The sequence below is a fragment of the Leucoraja erinacea genome, chromosome 11 (assembly GCF_028641065.1).
Source record: "Leucoraja erinacea ecotype New England chromosome 11, Leri_hhj_1, whole genome shotgun sequence".
Lineage (NCBI taxonomy): Eukaryota > Metazoa > Chordata > Chondrichthyes > Rajiformes > Rajidae > Leucoraja > Leucoraja erinaceus.
In genome coordinates, this window is record NC_073387.1 from 33,269,040 (window position 1) to 33,290,421 (window position 21,382).

At 38.9% G+C, this 21,382-nt stretch overlaps 1 protein-coding gene across 4 annotated transcripts in view; it reads right to left on the reverse strand.

The window, feature by feature from the left end:
• Positions 1-21,382, reverse strand: part of ablim3 (actin binding LIM protein family, member 3) — a 230,535-nt gene that overhangs the window by 106,560 nt on the left and 102,593 nt on the right. For all 4 annotated transcript variants that reach the window (XR_008724242.1, XR_008724243.1, XR_008724241.1 and 1 more), the window contains exons 3-4: positions 15,951-16,134; positions 6,693-6,808 (exon numbers count right to left, since the gene is read on the reverse strand). Coding sequence is in view for 1 of the 4 variants with exons in the window: in XM_055642996.1 (XP_055498971.1) it covers positions 6,693-6,808; positions 15,951-16,134 (300 nt within the window). In the remaining 3 variants the exon portion in view is untranslated. The remainder of the gene's footprint in view (positions 1-6,692; positions 6,809-15,950; positions 16,135-21,382) is intronic.

The window sequence follows — 21,382 nt, forward strand, 5'->3', positions numbered from 1 at the left end:
CCATCTAATTGGTTCCAGTCCCCTGCTCCTTCCACATTGCCTGTAATTTGTTTTCGTCTAAATCAGAAATGACTATTGAAAGTTATTTTTGAATTTGCTTTTGCCACCCTTCAAGCAGTGCATTCCAGATCAAAACAACTTTCTGCAAAAGAAAATGTTTCCTTATGCTGTCTTTCATTTTTTGCCAGTTACTCATAATTTGTTTCCTCAGATTATCAACCCTTCTGCCAGCAGAAACAGCTTTTCCGTTTTTACTGTGACAAAATAATTTTGGATTTTGAACACATCTTTTCAATCAGGCTCCTCAAGCCTGTACTATAATTCAATATAGACTAATAGAATCATTGAGTCATATAACATGGAAACAGGCCCTTTGTCCATGCCAACCAAGACGCCCCATCTAAGTGACTCATTTGCATGTGTTTGGTCCTTATCCCTCAACCTTTCCTATCCATGTACCCATCTAAGTGTCATTTAACTGGTGTTTTGTGTAAATAGTAACCGCCTTAACTGTATCGTTTGGCAGCTTGTTCCATATACCCACCACCCTCTGAGTGAAATAGTGGTCCTTAAGGTTCCTATTAAATCTTGCCCCGCTCACCATAAACCTATGATCAATGCTGTCTACGCTGGACTCAACTCTTCTTTGCCAGCTTTCCATAACCAGAAGTCCCTGATTTTACAAATATTTATCTAACAATCTGACCCCCATCACTTTCTGGGACAGAGAATTTTAATTTGTAATTGTCTACATAAATTCCTACAGTATGCTGTTCTCACTATACCTGCCACTATACCTGTTTTGATTACTGCTGAAATACTACCCTTAACTTTTCCATCTTGATCTAAAAGTCATGATTATTTTGTGATCAAATGAAAGGTACACTGTATTCTCACAATCAATTTAAATGGTTTGAGGGTGTGCTTTAGATTATTAGCTATATTTAAATGCTATGGACCAATAGCTACTTCTTTTAGATATAATTTCTCAGTAATTAGTTTTACCGTTTAATTGGAGGAAAGCTACACATTGTAAGGTCATGTAATTACGGCCATTGGTTACAAAGGTTTACTTAGATTTATTCTAACCACATTAAAGTAATTCTCTTTATTTATGTTTCAAGTGACTCACTTGGTCTTGTTTTTAAGCAATAACAGAGAAACAATTGCTTCTTGGCACTGTATCAAGTCTTCTGAGTACCATAAAGCCATGAGATATTGTATTTTTAATGAACACAGAACATAGAAAAGTATAGTACAGGAACAGGCCCTGCAGCCCATAATTTCTTTGCTGAGTATGATTGCAAGGTAAAAATACTCTCATCTCGCCTGCATATGTTCCATATCCCTCCATTTATTGCATATCCAAGTGCCTATCTAAAATTCTCTTAAACACCACTATCGCATCTGTTTCCACCACCAACTTTGGCAGCATGTTCCAAACACCTCAGTATAAAAACTTGCCCTACACATCTCCTTAAATCTTGTCCTCTCAACTTAATGGATGCCCTCTAGTCTTTGACATTTTTCACTTGGGATAAAGGTTCAGATTGTCTACCCTATCTATGCCTCTCATCATTTTATATACCTCTATCAGGTCTCCCCTTAACCTCAGTCATTTGAGAGAAAACAATTCAAGTTCGTCAAACTTTTGCTCGTAGCTAATAACATCAAATCCAGGCAACAATCTGGTAAACTCTTTCTGCACCCTTTCCAAAGCCTCCACGTACTTCCTATTATGGGGACACCAGAACTCTTTGCAATACTTCAAATACGGCTCAGCCACAGCCTGCATCATGACTTCCTGACATATACCCAAAGTCCTGACCAATGAAGGTGTGCATACAATACTGTATGCCTTACTTACAAGTCTATCTACTTGTGTTGCCACTTTCAGGGAGGTATGGACCAGGATCCCAAGATCTTTCTCCACATTAATGCTGCTAAGGTCTTGCTATCAGCCCTTATCTTTCCCTTATTTTCAACCTCCCTAAGTGCAATACAGTATATCTTTCCATTATTTTTAATCTCCCAAAGTGCAACACCTCACAATCAGAATAAACTCTATCTGCATCTCTCCACCTATTTCTGTAGCTGATCTATATCCTGCTGCAGCCTTCCTCATTCTCCACAACTCCAGCAACCTGCAAACTTGCTAACCAATCTATCTACATCTACGTTCAAGTCATTTGAATACATCACAAGCTTTGAAATTCCTAGCACAGACCCCTGCACAATTCAACTGATCACCGACCTCCAGCCAGACTAACACCTTCCACCACAACCCGGTGTCTTCTACAAGTAAGCCATTTCTGAAGAATATTCACAGCCTATTAAATAATATAGTGATTGCTAGTCATATCTGCAAAAGCTCACACAGAACATGTCATTCCTGCCTGTATTCAAGGATTACACATGACCTCTTTTCAATGTTTGTCATGGTTGTAGGAAGACAGGGAATTTGGCCTCAACAGCCTATAATTCCCTGGATTAACTCTAATTCCCATTAAACAAAGGAAGAACATAGTACAAGGTGTCACCCAGTAATGGATGGATTTCCATTTTAACAGTTGTTCATATGCTAACTTTACCTGTAAGTTGGAAAATACACAAAAATCATTCAATATGGTAACTATACCTCTACAGTTTTGTAATGGATGGCATCAAAAGTTTATAACTTCATAAATCATAGGGGCAGAGTTAGGCCATTTGGCCCATCAAATCTGCTCCACTTTTCAATCGTGGCTGATCCATCTTCCCCTCTCAACCCCATTCTCCTAACTTCGCCCCATACCCCTTGACACCCGTACTAATCAAGAATCTGTCAATCTCGTCAATTGTCAATCGTATAAGACTGGAAAAAAAACTATTAAAAGTGGAGAGAAGGTGGCATTTGTAGGAGTAAACATATGTACCTACATTGGACATGAATTTAATAATATTATGGGAGCTAATCCAATGTTGGGCTGTCCATTAGTCAGGCATCCGTAACCCAGGATAAACCTGTGGTAATCCTCAATATTCACAAATATATCAAAACAATAAATGTTGTAAATGTCTATTGCCTTGTTCAATAACTTTAAATGGCCTGAATAAATTGTTGATTATCTTCAAACGAATTCCTCATAATTTATGTTCCATTTCATAATTAAAAAATAAAGTTGTTTCTTTAACTAATGATGTTGGCCATTTTGAACGTTGGCCCTCCAATTGGCTCATAGGTCATTACACTGACAAAATCTCTCCAGGGTGGAATGGCTGCCAACATCCCAAACAAATGGGGGTTTGTAGGTTAATTAGCCTCAAAAGATTGCCCCAAGAGTGTAGGAAGTGGATGAGAAAGTGGGACAACTTACAACTAGTGTGAATGGATGGCCGACGTGGGCTCGGTGGGCCGAAGGGCTTAATTCCATACTGTACCTCTAAACTAAACTGAGATTGCTTCAGCCAGCCCTAACCTTATTAAAAGGCAAGCAAACCTGAGGGACAGATTGGCCTACTGCTGCTCCAACATGTTCAGATGAGGAAAAATCGAAGGACCCATTTGAGGTAAAAAAAAGTTTAAAAGAATGAAGAATTTTATTTGAGTTTATTGAGAGAGAATATTCAAGAGTCAGTGAGGAAATGACTTTAACGATCGCAAAGAAATGTGGAAAAAAAATTTGGGACATGTTATTGGCCTATCTCAGCATGGATTGTCTAACACATGGAGGACACAAAGTGATCTAACAAGAAAAGTTCGGATTGTGGCAACAAAGAGAATATTAATTTTAAGTGTCTGTCCCTGACAAGAGAGGATTTAAAGTTTGCATAACTGTATAGACGGATAATGAATTACGCATATTAAAAAGGAAATGCCTTGCTATGTTTTCTTTCTTGTTGCCAGAACATAAACAATCTGCGCTTTGAACGTCCAAGATCAAAACAAGAAATATAGCTAATACAGCAAGCATTTTAATGAAGAGGAAGTGTGTTAGTTCTCTAACAGAACTCAGATGAGGAAACAATGGCACCAGCTGCATCCTGGCCTAGTTGAAGCACACCCTAGTGGTTCATGATCTCCACATGACCAAGAATATAGCTGGGCTTCCCTTGGTTATCAGTTGTCAGGAAATGCAGGAAAATCCTTTTGCCAACATCAGCGTGGAAAGTTTAATTTAAAAACAAAACCAGTATTTTCCCCTGTACTCACGAACTTTTAAAGTAAACTAGGAAGAAGGTATTATAATTCATTGCAGTGTTGCTCTTGAGAGCTCAAAAATTGGCATAACCATGTCTGAATTTCCATTCTATGCCATGCTTTATGGAGATCATAATAACTTCTTTCCTTCACAAACTAGATTTTCAAACGATAAAATGTATGTGCATTTCAAACAAGCGGACGGTAAATCTACATTGTACCGCAGATTTAATGATCTCCAAACTACTACTTGGATTAAAAAAGCAAACACAAACTATTACATAGCTACCTCGGGCATGCAATGCAACATTGCCTAAGTTCATGACATCTTGGCTCACCTTAATGATTACAAACTTAGACGATTCAGCCTGATAAACCATGCCGCAATTGAGAAGGGGAGGCTAATTCCTGTATTCCTGCTTCAACAGAACTCCCTCTTTACTGACTGCACAATCACAGGTGTGCATGTGCGCGTACATGTGCATATGCATGTGCATGTTCACACACACACATGCATGCAGGCATGTGCACAGTTACAGTGGGGGAACAGGGACTGCGGCATGTTCTAACCACCCTCATGATTTCTCTATCTTAGGCTACTGATCCTTTCAAATACTAAGGGTTATCAAGAACAAAATGTTGATAGTGTCTGAATGAACAGTTTTGTGAAGGAGAGCCCCAATCTGGAGATGGATCAATATGTCATACTGAGCCAGGTGGAACTTATCCATCAGTTACTAGCATGAGAAGGGTTGGCTTCAGTTGAGGGGTGGACCTAAACTTTATCATGCAACAAAGTAATCCACCCATAACAAATACTTTTGAGAGTTGTCCTTTAGAAGACTGAGCAGATTTTTGTTCAGTTTACCCCTTTGAAAGTTTCTGGACTGAGTTAAAGGAATTTTCTTTACAGCAATAATTATTAGCACATGAAATGCTTTGCCAAAGGGATTGGCCAAGGCAAAGATGAGTGTATTGCTGAGATACTAGATCAAAATGTAAAACAGAATAGGAAAGGAAAAAAAACGAGTTATTTTTGCATTGGTTTAGAAGAGAGCTGGCTGAAAAGTATGAGCTAGTAAAGTTACTAAGGACCAGCACAATATTATCAAACTTGCTGGCAAGGATATTGCTGTTTTGTTTGATGAACTGACTTCTGCTTTGCCTAGGTACAATTCACCTCTCAGTGAACAGTGGGTCAACTAATCACCTTCCACTAGGACCCTCTTTCCTCTGGCTGACCTCATTCACACATTGAACAAATTCTTCTCTGCCTCCACCCCTTCCCTGCTGCCTGGTACTTTGCATACTCGGCAATGTCATCATGTTTGCTTTCAATTTCTTCCAAACACTCCCAAACTTCACATGGTCCATCTCTGACCCTTTCGTTCCCTTTCCTGACTTATCTACCTCCACTTCTGGGATAGGTTAATATCTGTTCCCAACCCGAACTCTCCCACAGCTGTCTTGACTACATCACTGCCAATCTAGCTTCCTATAAGGACTCCACACCATTCCATTCTCCCAGGCTCTCCAGCGCTGTCATATCTGTTCTGGTGTTGACTCCTTGCACAGCAATGCATCTGAGTTTTCTTCCTTTTTCCTTGGTCATGGTTTCTCCTCCACCATAGATGACGGGCCTCTTAACCATTTCTGCTCCATTTCCTCCAATTTACCTCCCATCAAAAGTAAGGATAAGGTTACTTTGTCTTCAGCCTCTGCATTGATGGATCATCCTCCATATATTTGACCACTGAGAACAGGATGCCATTACTAGACTTGTCTTCTTTACCCATCCTCTTTCTCCTCACACCACATTTCTCAGGGAAAGTGCAAGAGATGCAGCATCCACTCTTCCACCTCTTCCCTTCCCTCAATCCAGGGATTCACATGCTCCTCCAAGTTGAAGCAGCAATACTATTTTACTCTCAATTTACTGCACTGCATTCAGTACTCCTAGAGTTCCTCTACATTGAAGAAACCAAAAGTAGACTGGGGAACTGTTTAGCCAATGCTTCTGTTCAGTGTGTAAGTGTGATCTTGAGCTTTTCGATGCCTATCAGCCACCTAATCCTCCATCCTGCTCTACTCTGACTTCAGTCTATAGCCACTTGTACTGTTACAATAAAGTACAATGTAAATTCAAGAAACAGCACTAAATCCCTTGATGGCATTTGACAGCCTCCCACCTAACCCACCTCTCCCCCACCTAATTTGATGCTGAATTAAATAATTTCAGATAACCAGCCTTTCTAGAGTGTATCAGAACTCACCATAGATGCTCAGTGGTTCTCCACTCTTCATTTTACTTTAGATTTTTAGTTCCTGCAGTACTTTGCTTTTCTACTTTTGTTTCCCCAATCAATTCCCCAACAGCTCAGTAATCGGGTTGTGTAGGAAGCTAATAATTCTGTGCAACTGGAGGAATTTCTCCAGGAGGGGAAAACATTCAGTGAGATTGCAAAAGAAGATAAGGAAATTAACTTAGCCAAAATAAAATGAACAAACTTACGACTTGGTCCATGAATCTTTATCGGTTCCGAGGCTGTAACCAATGTATGAGAACATTGCTGACATACACAGTCCTTGCCACTGAACGTTACACGGTCTCCAACTGGGAATGGTTTCCTAAAACAATGACATTAGACACAAGTGAATGCAACTCCATCATCATTGTTGGGATGCTACACTTTTAAAAATATATTTATTGTTCACAAAAACATTCCACTTCAGATTGATATGAGGACAGTGGGAACAGTGGCATTTACCTTCTTGTCATAAATGCATGGTATTTTCCAAAAACATTTTTCTAAAATTATGTTTCCACATGTATAATTCACTATATTTGCACGTGATTAATGTGAAGTACCCTGTTCAAAAACACTGCCAACTGTAGCAGTGTTCAGAAGCAATTGGGTTGTTGGTTTTTAGGCAGAAGTTGGCAGTAAAGTGGGGTATGATAAGCATGCCAATCATGACATGAATAGATTTTCAATTTCCTGTCCTGCCATAAATCTGCTTCCGTAGATCAACCATTTGTTATATTATAGAACTCATCTATTTATTGCCCATTTCCATCATCACATACAACAGAATCCACATCAGCTGTCAGTAATTGTATTTTAGGAAGCCTTCAGCCTTGTACATTTTCCATTTTTATCATCATTGGAATCACATTGTGAAAATATCCGATCCCATAGCTCAGACCAAACCACTTTCAGTTGGGAGTTAAGAATATTCATCAACTTTATTTTCACTGCTCCTGCATTATTTTGGGGTCTAAATCCCAGTTCAGCAGCACTGTGGGTGGACCTCCAACAGAAGACTGCATTTATTCAAGAAGGCTTCTCACCACCACCGTCTCAAGGGTAATTAGGGATGGCAATAAATGTTGCCAGCAGCACCCACATCCAAAAGAAGGAATGTAAAAGCAAAACACTTATTAGTATTAAGAGATCTTTTGATGGCATTGGAAAGGAACTCTGAAACATGATTGTGGTTGTTGGAGGGGCTTTAGCACAAGCCTCAAAACCGATTTCTTTGGAACATAGTAAACAGGTTGTTTGCAAGTTCCGCGAGAAGCATTATAAATGTATTTTCGGGAAGCATAAAGGCCAAAGATATTTGACTGAGTTTTTGAGTTTCTACTTCAATGCTTCAATTAAAACATCTGCAAATGAGTACAGGGAGCCTGAGGTTAACCACAGGCAATATCAAACAGTCTGAGCTTAGAATAGCAATAAATTAAACACAGGAGGAATCCAGTGGGTCAGCTGTGGAGGGAATGGGCGGATGATGTTTTGGGTCTGGGTCCTGTCTCAGACTGATGGCAGCATCTGCTCCACATCCGACCCTACCCAAAGCATGCCCCCTGTGCGGGAGCTCTCATCCACTCTCTACTGGGAGCTCCATGAAACGCTCTCTCTCTGTTCCACCTCGATCAGTCCAGGCACTCTCTGGTCCTGCTAAAACTCACTACCATACCTGTGATTCCCCCCTCTGCTCTTATGTTCATGGATGCTGCCCAACCTGCTGAGATCCTGCAGCAGTTTAGTTTTTGCTCAGGCTGGGGCCACTGACTCCACCAGTCCTTACTGTCTCCCTAGCTGTCTGAAGGGTGGGGCCACTTACTTTGCCGGGTCAGACAGCTTAGCCAGCTGCCCACAAGCCGGGGACCTTGACACTGACACCGCTGGGTCCCGCTGCCCTTCCTCTAACACTGATCATTCCACTTCCCCCACGTCCCACTTCTACACCACGCCGCACATCCCTCTTCTCTCCCACGACCCACCTGCTCCTCCCTCCACCTAAACTGTCTTGCTGGAGCAGGCCTTACTGTGGTTGGTGATGGCTGTAATCACCTCAAATCATCCAGTGCTGGTCAGACTATAGATCCCTGAGAGCACAATGTCTCATTGTTCTACGGCAGCTGTGTTGTGCTTGTACCCAGTGCTTATCAATGGCCTGAAGGGAAATCTGGCCTAAGGTGCTCCCAGTATCCAAAGGGAACTATGATCATGGAACAGCAGGAGAATGAGCAGAAAGATTTATGTATTTCACAACTTAACAGTAATGGCACAATTTCATGCAGGATCACATATTGAAGCCTGGGATTTGTGATTGCAATACAGACAATTCACTGTGCATAGAGAGCATTAGCATATAACACTTTTGAATATCACACTTTAGAATATCACACTTTTGCAAACTTGCACCAAACTGGAGCCATTTCTATTTCTATGCTCAAATTCTATTTTTGCACACAATGCAATTTCAAGATTTTTTTCCTCTAAATTCATTTTCCTTCCAATTTGTCTGAAGATTTTCCTTGGTGATCAGCTGCAGCCAGGTAGCCCAAATTAGTAGATACACCAATAGCAAGAGAAAAGTTGGACATAAACCCACCAGCTCATGACAGGAGATCATCTCTATTCCTATTTATAGCTGAATCCTAATTTGAGCAACATTTACATCAGGCTCATTTTAAGGCTTGAAAGGATTTTAATTTACAAGCCTTAAAATGAGTCTGATGTAAACTCATCAATTTTGAGTGATCTGGTAATGATATTTCCAGATCACTCAAAATTCAATACCATTGGCATTCCACCTTCCCCTTTAAATTTTGCCCATGGTTTGGACATATTCCTTTTCTGAATAGCCTTTTAAAATATTTCTCATGCCTGCTAGATAGCTGTGAAAACTGAATGTAGACTAATTAAATTATGATGCAAACTGTCATTCATTATCCAGGAATAAATGAAGAAAACAATACTACCTCTCTTCACTGGTGTTAGTTTCTGTATGAACTTTTTAATGAGGCAAACAAGAAAGTGTTGTGAATAAGAGAACCATGAGGAGCTTGTTTTTACTTTTAATGGGTGAGATAGATCTAAATCCAAAACTGGGAGGCTAAAGTTAATTGGGTCTAATCAAAATCATATTTTTCATAAACAAATATATAGGATTAAGTTCAATTCTTTCCAGTTTGTGGTTGATAAAAATATGTGTTCATTTTAAATTATTAAATTAAATGCACTGATAAATAAATATTTGTCGCATTATACTTCTAGATTATTGGCAAGTGTACATCTTGCCTATTGTGTTTTTGTCTGTACTAAGGTGACATACAGTGTTTAAAGAGTACTGATGGAAATCACAGTGGGCTCCAGAAGATGTGGCTGCTTATTCGTTGTTGTTGCTCAGACTGTGCACATGCATCTTGCAGTGATGCCACATTTACAATGCAATGACTTTCCCTTTTAATGTGTACTGAAGTACAGTGAAAAGCTTTGATTTGCATCCTATCCAAATAGGTCAGATAAACTAAACATAGATACAATTGTCAAACTCAAGAACAATGGAGAGAGCAAAGGGGGAAATATATTTGCAGATATAGCTCTCAGCATTGTAGTGCACCAGCACCAGCTCTAGAGACAAAATCCAGTCCATAATAGGGTAAAGGTAAATCGGACAGTACCCTAGCCTATGGAAGGACTATTCAGTAGCATGATTACAGATGGTCTTCGAAATGTAGGAGAAAACTGTATTATCTGGTGGAAACTCAAGCAGTCATTGACAGAACGTGCAAATGACACACAAAAATCACTAAAGATCAAGATTGAACCGAGGTCACGGAGCTGGGAGGCAGCAATTTGACTAGCTATGCCACTGTGCTGCAGTATGTCTGATTAATCTCTTCATTAGGCAAGCTTCATAATGCACCTACTGTGGCATTCTGCATTGCTGCTTAAAAATCAATATAACAACCATTATCATGGAGCAGGAAGGTATACTGCTATTGTAGGCACATTCTTTGCCAGCAAGGTGTTGTGGACAGTCACAATAAAATAATCTCTCATGTAGTTCATGTGCCTCCTGTGGTCCCTTTCCCGAGAGCCATGGTTTATCCTTCCTTGACAGTAGATAAGCAGTGTCAGAATTGCTTTTGAGGAACACTTCAAACCTGTAATGATATTCAACGATTCCCTGGAAGGAAAGAATCAGTTGTTCTAATTTGACAATAGGCTCATCCTTTTCTTTTAATAATTACAGACCATTCGTATCCAATTTTAGGCTCAACTAAATCACTTCTTACTGTACAAAGACTTATTTATTCCTCTGCAGCTCATCCTCATCTTTCCTGAATACTTATGGAAGCATTTGTTTAGCTTAGTTTAGAGGTACATCATGGAAATAAGCTCTTTGGCCCAGCGAGTCCACATTGACCATCCATTGGCACTAATTCTGTTATCTTACTTTTGCATCCACTTCCTACACACTGGGGACAATTTCGCGGAGGCCAATTAACCTACAAACCTGCACATCTTCGGGATGTGGGAAGAAACTGGAGCACCCAGGGGGAACCCACGCAGTCAGTCTCAGGGAGAACATGCAAACTCCACACAGACAGCTCCCAAGGTCAGGATCGAACGCAGGTCTCCGGCGCTGTGAGGCAGCAGCTCCACCCACTATGCCACTGTGCAGCCGTTTGGTAAATTTGGTAAATTGTCTCTTCCATGGAATTATGCAATCAAATCTTGGCTACAGAGAAAGCGTTACACTCACCTTAACATCTTCTTCGTGGTGACCTGAGATGACCATGCCATAGGCAACGTTATATAGATCGGTATTTATTAAAACATGTTGGCTTTCTCTGTTCATGCTTAATTGCACATACACTTGAGGCAGGTCAAAATTCGTGACCATGGCCCTTGCCAATTCAGCCTACAGATTTTGCAGACACAAAATGCTGGAGTAACTCAGCGGGTCAGGCAGCATCTCCTTCCTGTATATACAGATTCTGCATCATTGGCAATAGGTATTGTTCATCATCCATGGTTTTGATGAGATTGGATTGGAATAATATTTGCAAAGCCAGACAATCTTCTGCTTTGGGTACCGTGGCAATGGTTATCATGCAGCTCATTTCAAATTGTTCAGTGCTCCCTCTATATGAACCTTCAATTTGTATATTAGCTGCAATAAATCAGTTTGACATTTACCTTTATGTGTATGTGAGCTTTGTGTTCCTTTGTTTACGTCAGTATACACACCTTTGAACACATCTGCATAATGATCATATCCTAACATTGCTACGAAATGCTCACACTGGATACACTATTCCGGATCACTTTTAATACTTTGAACCAATGTTTTCCAAATAAAATTGGTCAACTCATGTTGTCTGCTACTGGAATCGAAATCTTCACTCTTTGAATGTTTGAAGAATCTAGATAATGCATCTGAGCCAGGAGTATCCACTGTCTCATAGGAAAATGTCTATAGTTTCAGCACATGCACTGTTAATAGCACACAGCTGAACCTCTGGAGGTAGATAACTCTATGGTTGCAATATTAATATATTCATTTTTAACTTTCACCTTGAAATTAAAATTGCTGCATTTTCAATTCTTGCTGCTAGAGGCATGCATGGAGCTCCTCGCTTCTTGCTACTGATCAGCTTTTATATTGTACAAGCCTCTCATTTGCGGTATTCATTGCTGCCCTTACATTACGAAATTTCATGACCTACATTTCCTGGCCTGCAATCATAGGTCCAACCTTGCAGACTGCAGCAAAATGTAGTTTATTTTTGCTGTGGAAGCATTTTGCTGCTTACACTGGCAAATATGACAGGTGATCTCCATTACATCAATCATAGATTCTCCTGCCTGTACTTTGTTTTGTGAAACGCTTACTCACCAAACTTGACATTGAATCAGAATTCCTAATTTTGCTATTGCCATTTGCCCTTAATAGTATTAACCCTGAAATTATATATCCACTTGCATTCTTTTGTGCTTTTTGACGACATGTGTATTGATTTTACATGATAACAAATGTTAAATCATGTGCATTTAATAATATAGATTGAAATTACTTGTCTGTTATATTGGACATGAACTTGACCTTGATTCTGTAAGGTTCCAAATGTATTGTTTTAAGACAGGTTCAACAATGGTCTCATCCTACCTTTGATTTTGGTTCCTCATTCATAGCATTTATATTCTCCAAAAGTGCTGGAGTAAAGTGATTTTAAAATCTCTCCATCGCCTCATCAAATGAAATAAGTCTTGCAAGGTGAGAACGATTAGCCAAAGTGGTACAAGCACCCTGTCTATCTCCAGTCACAACATTGTTTCCTTGCACTCTACTGTGGCTTCATTTTGATTGGGCACATATTTGTCCTCACCCACAACTTCACCAAGAAGAATAGCTGCATCAGTTCGACACAAGAATAAAAGAGCACACATCATTTAATATAAATGCCAAAGATCTTGATGTACTATAGCTGGAAGTTTGCTGCCATCTTGTTTTATTCATACTTTAATGATTACCAGGAATGGACTTAACATTTCTGCACTTGAGTCTGAGCCAGAGACCTGTCACTTCAAAGGCTGTATGTTGAAGATATTGTGATTAATTGTGTGGCTTTGACTTACTTTAACACCATGAGTACATGGTTACTCAAAATTCAATGCCTTCAGTACTTTAATGGCTTCAATTATTACCCATTGCACTCTCATCACCAGTGCAATATATTTTCCCCTTTGGATTCCTAGTCTACAATGAAGAGTGTTCAAAATAATAAGCAGGAAACATGGGCAAATCTAGAAGATATATTTGGTTTATTCAATGCTCTTTCAGACTGCACACAATTATCTAAATATACTGCATGCATCATTATAAATATCTGTTATTGCATATAATTAATGTTAATATTTCTCTTAATTTTGTTCTTTTCTGGGAAACGTTATTATTTAAACATGTACCCATTTATAATCACTATTTTTGCCAAGGCACACCACTGTGCAGAAGAGGTTGTTCTTGGAGCTACAAACTAAATTTATCCAAAATTCCTAGTAGATTATTAAAATGTCTATGATTTGTGGAAGGCGTGTCTTTAAATTTAGCTCTATAATTATTTTCATTCCATAGCATGACGTAAATGACATTACTGTTATCAACTGGGAAACCAGCATTATGTTAACCACATTATCATCTCAAAGACCTCAGCAATGTATTGGACATACCCCTATTCTCAGTACATCACATTGTATGGATTTTTTTTGGTCTGCCAATGTCTAAGAAATTAGTGGGCAATGCAACAGCATATCTGATGTTGAAATGCTATTCAAGGAATAATTGTTATCTACATATGGTATCTACAATAAATGGCATTGATTTCCGACAAAATATATTGCTTCGCTCTCTGCTATGTGACCAATGCCCTGAATGAGCTAAATATGTTCCATTGCAAACAGGTGCAGCTGTTGTTGCTGGTTCTTATGCCTGACACTTGCAGGCAGCTGCACCAGGAATGGGAACCCACTCAAAGCACCAAATTGAATTTCTGAAGAATTCTGTGTCAAATATTTTTCCTTGCAGTTACCTAGTGATTCTTTTGATGCCACCATCATGTTATTCCACAATAGGTTCTCTGTAAAAAATAATTGTTCCTAAAGCCAAAATTTGGGCACTGTATTTCAAATTATCCCATTTTGATAAAGTATTGATCAACCACAAATTCTTGATTCACGTTGCTGCAGCTTTTTCAATAAGCTAACAAATTTGTGTTGTTCTAAATACAATTGAAATTAATATGGTTTTAGTTGTGTTATCAGAAAATGACAGATAATCATGATCTAACACTTCCAGCAAGAGAATGAGGGACTGGTGCAAACCTATCCTCAATAACCCAAACTTTATAGGTTATGTCCTAAAATTAAAAATGCAAATACAACAAAAGTGGAGAGTAGGCAACAGTTGGGACAAATGATTTATTTAGGAGTGAATGTCTGGACATGATTGAACTTGTAAAAATAGGAGGAAATGAAAGCATTAATTTAAAAATAACCATTATTACTAAACCATAGTTTAGTAATATGGTAAAATGGAATTCCCCATACCAATTACACATGCATGCATAGGACATATAATTTATGACACTGCAGTTATGATGGTTGAATGTTCAATGCACTCTTTGAATCATTAAACCACCACCTACACTCAAAGAACATAAAACAATTGATATCTGTAAGAAAGAAAACTCGGTGCCAGGGATTATTAAATTACAATTTTGATGTTTGACAAATGTCAAGAAATAAAGGCACAATGTTCATCGTGTATGTCCATCAATGTGTTGTACATGGATATAAACATTCTTAGAGCTGAGAACTCCATAAATAGTCTTTTGTCACTGTGTTTAAGAAGGAACTGCAGATGCTCGAAAAATCGGAGATATGGAAAAAAGGAGTAAATGACATTGCCTACTGTCTCCGGCTCTTCCTTTCTTTTTCCTGCCCCCCCCCCCACCGACTGATGTTGGGGGGGCGACATCAGTCTGAAGAAGGGTCTCGACCCGAAATGTCGCCTACTCCTTTTCTCCATAGATGCTGCCTCACCCGTTTCTCCAGCATTTTATGTCTACTTTTGTCACTGTGTAATCAGTGGTATCTAATTTTAGTCTGAAGAAACTGACAACTTTGTTCCTTGGGTGGGTCATGACTTCCGCCTGACTTGAATGATGAACTGATTCCATTTTATATCTAGATATATAACTAGAAACCCAGCATTTAAATTAGGACTCTTGAGAAACAGTCCTAAAAGTGCTTGAACTGCTGATACTTAAGAATACCCAGAAAAATATGGCACAAGTGTATACATTTCAAAGTAGCCGTTTCACCAGCATTATGGAAAGTCTCTTGATAGTAATTTCTTGTTGCTCTGGCCATGTTTGGGCAGCTCTCTTAATAAATGGCTGCCCGAGAGCTGCCTTTAGGCTGCATTTGTGCTCTGTTACTTCAAAGGCTGTGGTGGAACATAAGTGGAAACATTAGGCCATTTCATTACATGAGAGGAATGTGGCAATGCATGCAAGCAGTCAGTTGCTGTGGTAAAAAAGGAGGGAAAATTTACTATGGTGCAGAAAAGGCCAACTATAGCACTCAGCTTCTAAAATAATGGCTCACCCAAGGTCACAGCAGATAACATCATCAACATCTATGTGTTTGCAATCAATTAAAGGAAGGCATATCTATAGACAGTGATACACAATTTTCCCTATAGAGAAATAAGCTTTTCCCAATGGCCATGAACACTGTCGACAGGACATTTCATTACACTCTCACAACATATTCTACCTATGTTGGTTCCCAATTGATATTATTCAACACTTATTTCTGAGCTTGAACCCTTAAGACGCATCGACACTATTTGCTGAGTAAGCTGATAAATTGTTAGATTGTTGGATTGTTATTCTCTAAATTACCTGCAGGCTGTGCAGACAAAGCACTTTGGATGGAATGTCCTTCCCAGAGCTGAGATAACCTCTCCCCCGATGAACTCCTTACAACTGTCACAGCGCGTGCCATAGAGCCGTTGATAATCCAGCGTGCAAATATATTCTCCATTCTTGAAGAAGAAATTTGCCTGGGCCAAGTCGGAACCACAATCTGCAACATAAAACAAATTATACCAGATTGATAAAAGAGGACACAATGTGGATAATGTTAAGAGTGAGAGTCAAGAGTTGAGAGCATTTAATTGCCATATCTACCGACTTCAAAACAATGAAATTCTTACTTGTAGCAGCAAAGCAGGCCTGTAAACGCAATACATACAGATAATATATAATAAACCATAAATGTAATAAATGAATAACAAGACAAATGCAAAAAAAACAGTCCTCAGTGCAACCAAAATCAGTCCACAGGAGTTCATTGTTGAGGTTAGTGTTGTGTAGTGTTAAAGAGCCTGATGCTTGTTGTGAAGAAGCCATTCCTGGTGCTCACGGTTTTCATGGCAAGAACAAAATGAGTGTGTAGCCAGAGTGACCCGGGCCTTTGGTGACATTTGCTGACCTTTTGATTCAATACCTTTTATAGATCCCTTTGATGGTGGGGATGGAAGTTAAATGTTGGGGAACTGCTGATCAATGAGTGGACTAGGTGATATGCAGAAATGCACGACCATGCCAGGGGTCAGGGTCAGTACAATCCTTCACTGATTTTTAACCTTGCAGACAAACTGACTGAAAACTCATCTTACGATAATGTTATTGGTCAAAAGTTTTTGTTAGCACCGTACTCAATTGCATTTTTTTTTTAGGGCAATTTGTTTAAAACAGTATTACTTGTATAATTTGAGTTCAGCACAACGGAACTATTAGCAATCTTCTGCTCTGACTTAAATAACCCAGGCCACAGTCACAAAACATGTCCTGCCCATAGAGTGAATTTATCAGCATCACTGTGATGATAAATTCACTAATGGTCCTCATTTGCAAATGTAAAGTTTAAAAGTGAATTTGCTTTCTTTTTATAGAAGGGCATTTAAAGTAATATTTTAAGTTAAAAAAAAAATCACAAATGAGTTAATGCAGATATCCTCTACACAACTGATTTATATATTTTTTTAAAGCACATTTCTATAATGTCATATTGGGTTATTAAAAGACAGATAATTCATATGGCTATTAAAAATGCTTATTTTTGTTGATAAATCTATTTTCAAAGGATTCAATAAAACTCATTAAATGGCTAATGAAATAGCTGCCTGACCCCGAATGACAGTATTCGTGGCCACCCCCCCCCCCCCCCCCCCCCCCCCCCCCCCCCCCCCCACACACACCTTATCACATTACCCATGGTCTTCCTGTTGCAAGCTAGCTCAGATTAGTTCCACAAATGATAAAACAAAGCAGTCCAAAGTCAAATCAGCAAAACCAGCTTGTTTGATACCCTGATTTGCACCTGTCTCGCTATTTGCCTCAAGCTTTTTACTTGTATGATTGCAACCACTGTGGTTTATCGTTTAGAATAAATAAGAAAGGAAAAGATGCACGGACGTTAGGCACTACAAGTTTGCACAAGGGTGACAATTATTTATCGTAAGGTTTGGTTATGATTAGATGTACAGTATAAATGCATTCTGCGTTCAATACATAGCTTTTGAAGTGCTATTGCAATTGTATATCTGGTATAGATAGTTTTTGACTATTTGCATTTTCCATACCATTGATGGTGGGAATTGGGGAACAGTAACACCACTGAATGTTAGGGGGAGATGAGTACACTTCCTTTTCTTTAGCATGCCATTGCCAGGAGCTACAATAGTGCAAATAATGCTGCCTGCATGGCCATCTCTTCATTGCATGGAGAACCTGCTAACAAAAATGCAACTGATTCCTTTGCACATTACACAAACATGGACGTTTGGATTTCCTGGCCTGAGCTTCTCCTATCACTAAAACAATTCTCTGATATATAATGGTGATGTTCACTTTAATAGTTCCCACTAAAATGTATTGTTTGAGATTGAGTCTAGGCTACTTGTACTGAAAACTGGAATCAATAAACCACAGCTTTCGGTTCAGCTGCATGGGTACAAAAGGTTGATCAAATACTTCCATTGAACATAATGTATCATTGATAATTCTATCTTAGTATTTATCAAGATTTTTTTTGACACCCTTATTCAAACTCATAAAATTAGGTTGTAAGTGACTGAATGCTGATAGGACTGAAAGACTCAATAATCTGCATGCTAGAGTTTGGGAACAGAAGGCTAGAGAGATTCTAGCTCTTCATATTACAACATTCGGGAATTATTCTTGCAGATTGGAGGTAGCAAATGCAACCCTGTCATTTAATGATGGAGGAAGAGAGGAAGCAAGGAACCTTCACTTTTCAGCTTGATAATTTTTTTCAGTGTCAGGGGAAAAAAAACTGGAATCTACACTGAGGATACAATAACAATGCACAGAAAATAACATGATTGAGCAAAATCAACATGTATTTTACAAATGGATATCATTTTGACAAATGATTAATGGAGTTCTATGAGGATGCGACCAGTAAATTGTATAAAGGAAACCAATGGCTATGAAGCATTTACATATTCAGAAAACTTTTGATAACCCTACATGGGAAATTGGTTAACTACTTTTGAGCATATAAAATACAGTAATGTATTGGAATGGATTGTGAATTGTTTGACAGACAGAGAGCAAAGAGTGGGAATAAAGAGGTTGGCAGAGAGAACATTTATATTAGATGTGTTATACTTTAGAGTTTGCTGTTGATATCAATATTTTTGGCTTTGCATTACTATTGTTTGTTTGTTTGTTTGTTTAATTGTTTTACTGAACTTTTTTTTGTTTCTTATTATGGGTTTTACAGAGGTTTTACATGTTTATATATATTGACCTCCATAATTTTTGGGACAAAGACCCATCATTTATTTGTTTGTCTCTGTACTCCACAATTTGAGATATGTAATAGAAAAAAATCATATGTGGTTAAAGTGCACATTGTCAGATTTTAATAAATGCCATTTTTATACATTTTGGTTTCACCATGTAGAAATTACAGCAGTGTTTATACATAGTCCCCCCATTTCAGGGCACCAATATGTTTGGGACTCAGCAATGTCATGTAAGTGAAGGTAGTCATGTTTAGTATTTTGTTGCATATCCTTTGCATGCAATGACTGCTTGAAGTCTGTGATTCATGGACATCACTAGTTGCAGGGTGTCTTCTCTGATGATGCTCTGTCAGGCCTGTATTGCAGCCATCTTTAGCTTATGCTTGTTTTGGGGGCTAGTCCCCTTCACTGTTCTCTTCAGCATATAAAAGGCATGCTCAATAGAGTTCAGATCGGGTGCTTGACTTGGCCACTCAAGAATTTAACATGTTTTAGCTTTGAAAAACTCCTTTGTTGCTTTAGCAGTATGTTTGGGATCATTGTCTTGCTGTAGAATGAACCGCCGGCCAATGAGTTTTGAGGCATTTGTTTGAACTTGAGCAGATAGTTGTGTCTACACACTTCAGAATTCATTATGCTACAACCATCAGCAGTTGTATCATCAATGAAAATAAATGAACCAGTACCTTCAACAGTCATACATGTCCAGGCCATAACACCCCCACTAACGTGTTTCACAGATGAGGTGGTATGCTTTGGATCTTGGGCAGTTCCTTCTCTCCTCCATACTTTGCCTTTGCCATCACTCTGATATAAGTTAATCTTCATCTCATCTGTCTGCAAGACCTTTTTTCAGAACTGTGGTTGCTCTTTTAAGTACTTCTTGGCAAACTGTAACCTGGCCATCCTATTTTTGCGGCTAACCAGTGGTTTGCATCTTGCAGTGTAGCCTCTGTATTTCTGTTCATGAAGTCTTCTGTGGACAGTGGTCATTGACAAATCCACACCTGACTCCAGAAGAGTGTTTCTGATCTGTCGGACAGGTGTTTGAGTTTTTTCTTTATTATCGAGGGAATTCTTCTGTTATCGGCTATGGAGGTCTTCCGTGGCCTGCCAGTCCCTGCGATTAGTATGCTCACCGGCGCTCTCTTTCCTCTTGATGATGTCCCAAACCTTGGTAAGGTTTGACTGAGGTCTCTAACAGTTCTATTCTTTTTTCTTAGTCTCATAATGGCTTATTTGACTTTCATTGGCACAAATCTGGTCCTCATGTTGATAAACAACAAGAAAGGTTTCCAAATGTGATGGAAAGACTGGAGGAAAGACTAGGTACTGAGAGGCATTTAAACACATCTAAGCAATTACAAACACCTGTGAAGCCATGTGTCCCAAACATGATGGTGCCCTGAAATGGGGGGGGGGACTATGTACAAACACAGCAGTAATTTCTACATGATGAAACCAAAATGTATAAAAATGGCCTTTAATAAAATCTGACAATGTGTACTTCAACCACATGTGATTTTTTTTATTACAGATCTCAAATTGTGGAGTACCGAGGCAAATAAATAAATGATGGGTCTTTGTCCCAAACATTATGGAGGGCACTGTATCTGTTGTGCTGCTGCAAGTAAGAATTCAATTGTTCCATTTCTGGACAAATGACAATAAAACACTCTTGACTCTTGAGATGGATTATGAATAAGGAGAATGACGTAAAATGGCTTCAAGTGAATAAAGACAAATAAGGTGTGTGTGAAGAGAACTCACAGACAGAATATGCTGTATGAAAATTATACTTGACTGTTCCCAGATAAAATGAATATATTTTATCTGGGACAGTCAGGGAAATTGTGTTCAAAGGGAGCTGGGTGTCCTTGTACATAACTTACTTAAGACATACCTTCAGGTGCAGCAAGCATTAGAAACACACATAGTGCATTGGCTTTTATTACAAACGTACTGTAATAACAGAAGAAATATGTCTAATTGCAATAATAAATGGATGGCACCCGGAGCATTGTGTACAATTTTAGCTCTGTTACCTCTGTTACAGAGGGAGTGCAATATTCACCAGGTAGGTTCTTGGGATGGTGAATGTCATTTGAGGAGAGATTGAGTAAACTAGGCCGACATCAGAAAATGGTTTTCTCCTGAATGTATTGACAGGACTGCACCAATGTAAAAATCAATTGAAATATTCTCTTTGGCTCTCTTGCTACATGAAATAGTGCGTACATTACCAAAAATTAGCAGCCAGAGGGCATCAAGAGTTCACTTTCTTGTATTACCGTAGTTTATTTTAGTGGGGAAGTGAGCCAAAATCCGGCATATTTATTTTGAGCCAAAGTCTCTCAATCACATTTTATTTCTACTTGGTTATTAATTAAACGGCAATTATTTAGTATTGCATAAGTGTTGTTATATTGCACACTAGGATCTGTGATGTACAATTATTGACCTGACAGAAAAAAATACAATCCATCTGGTTTAAAA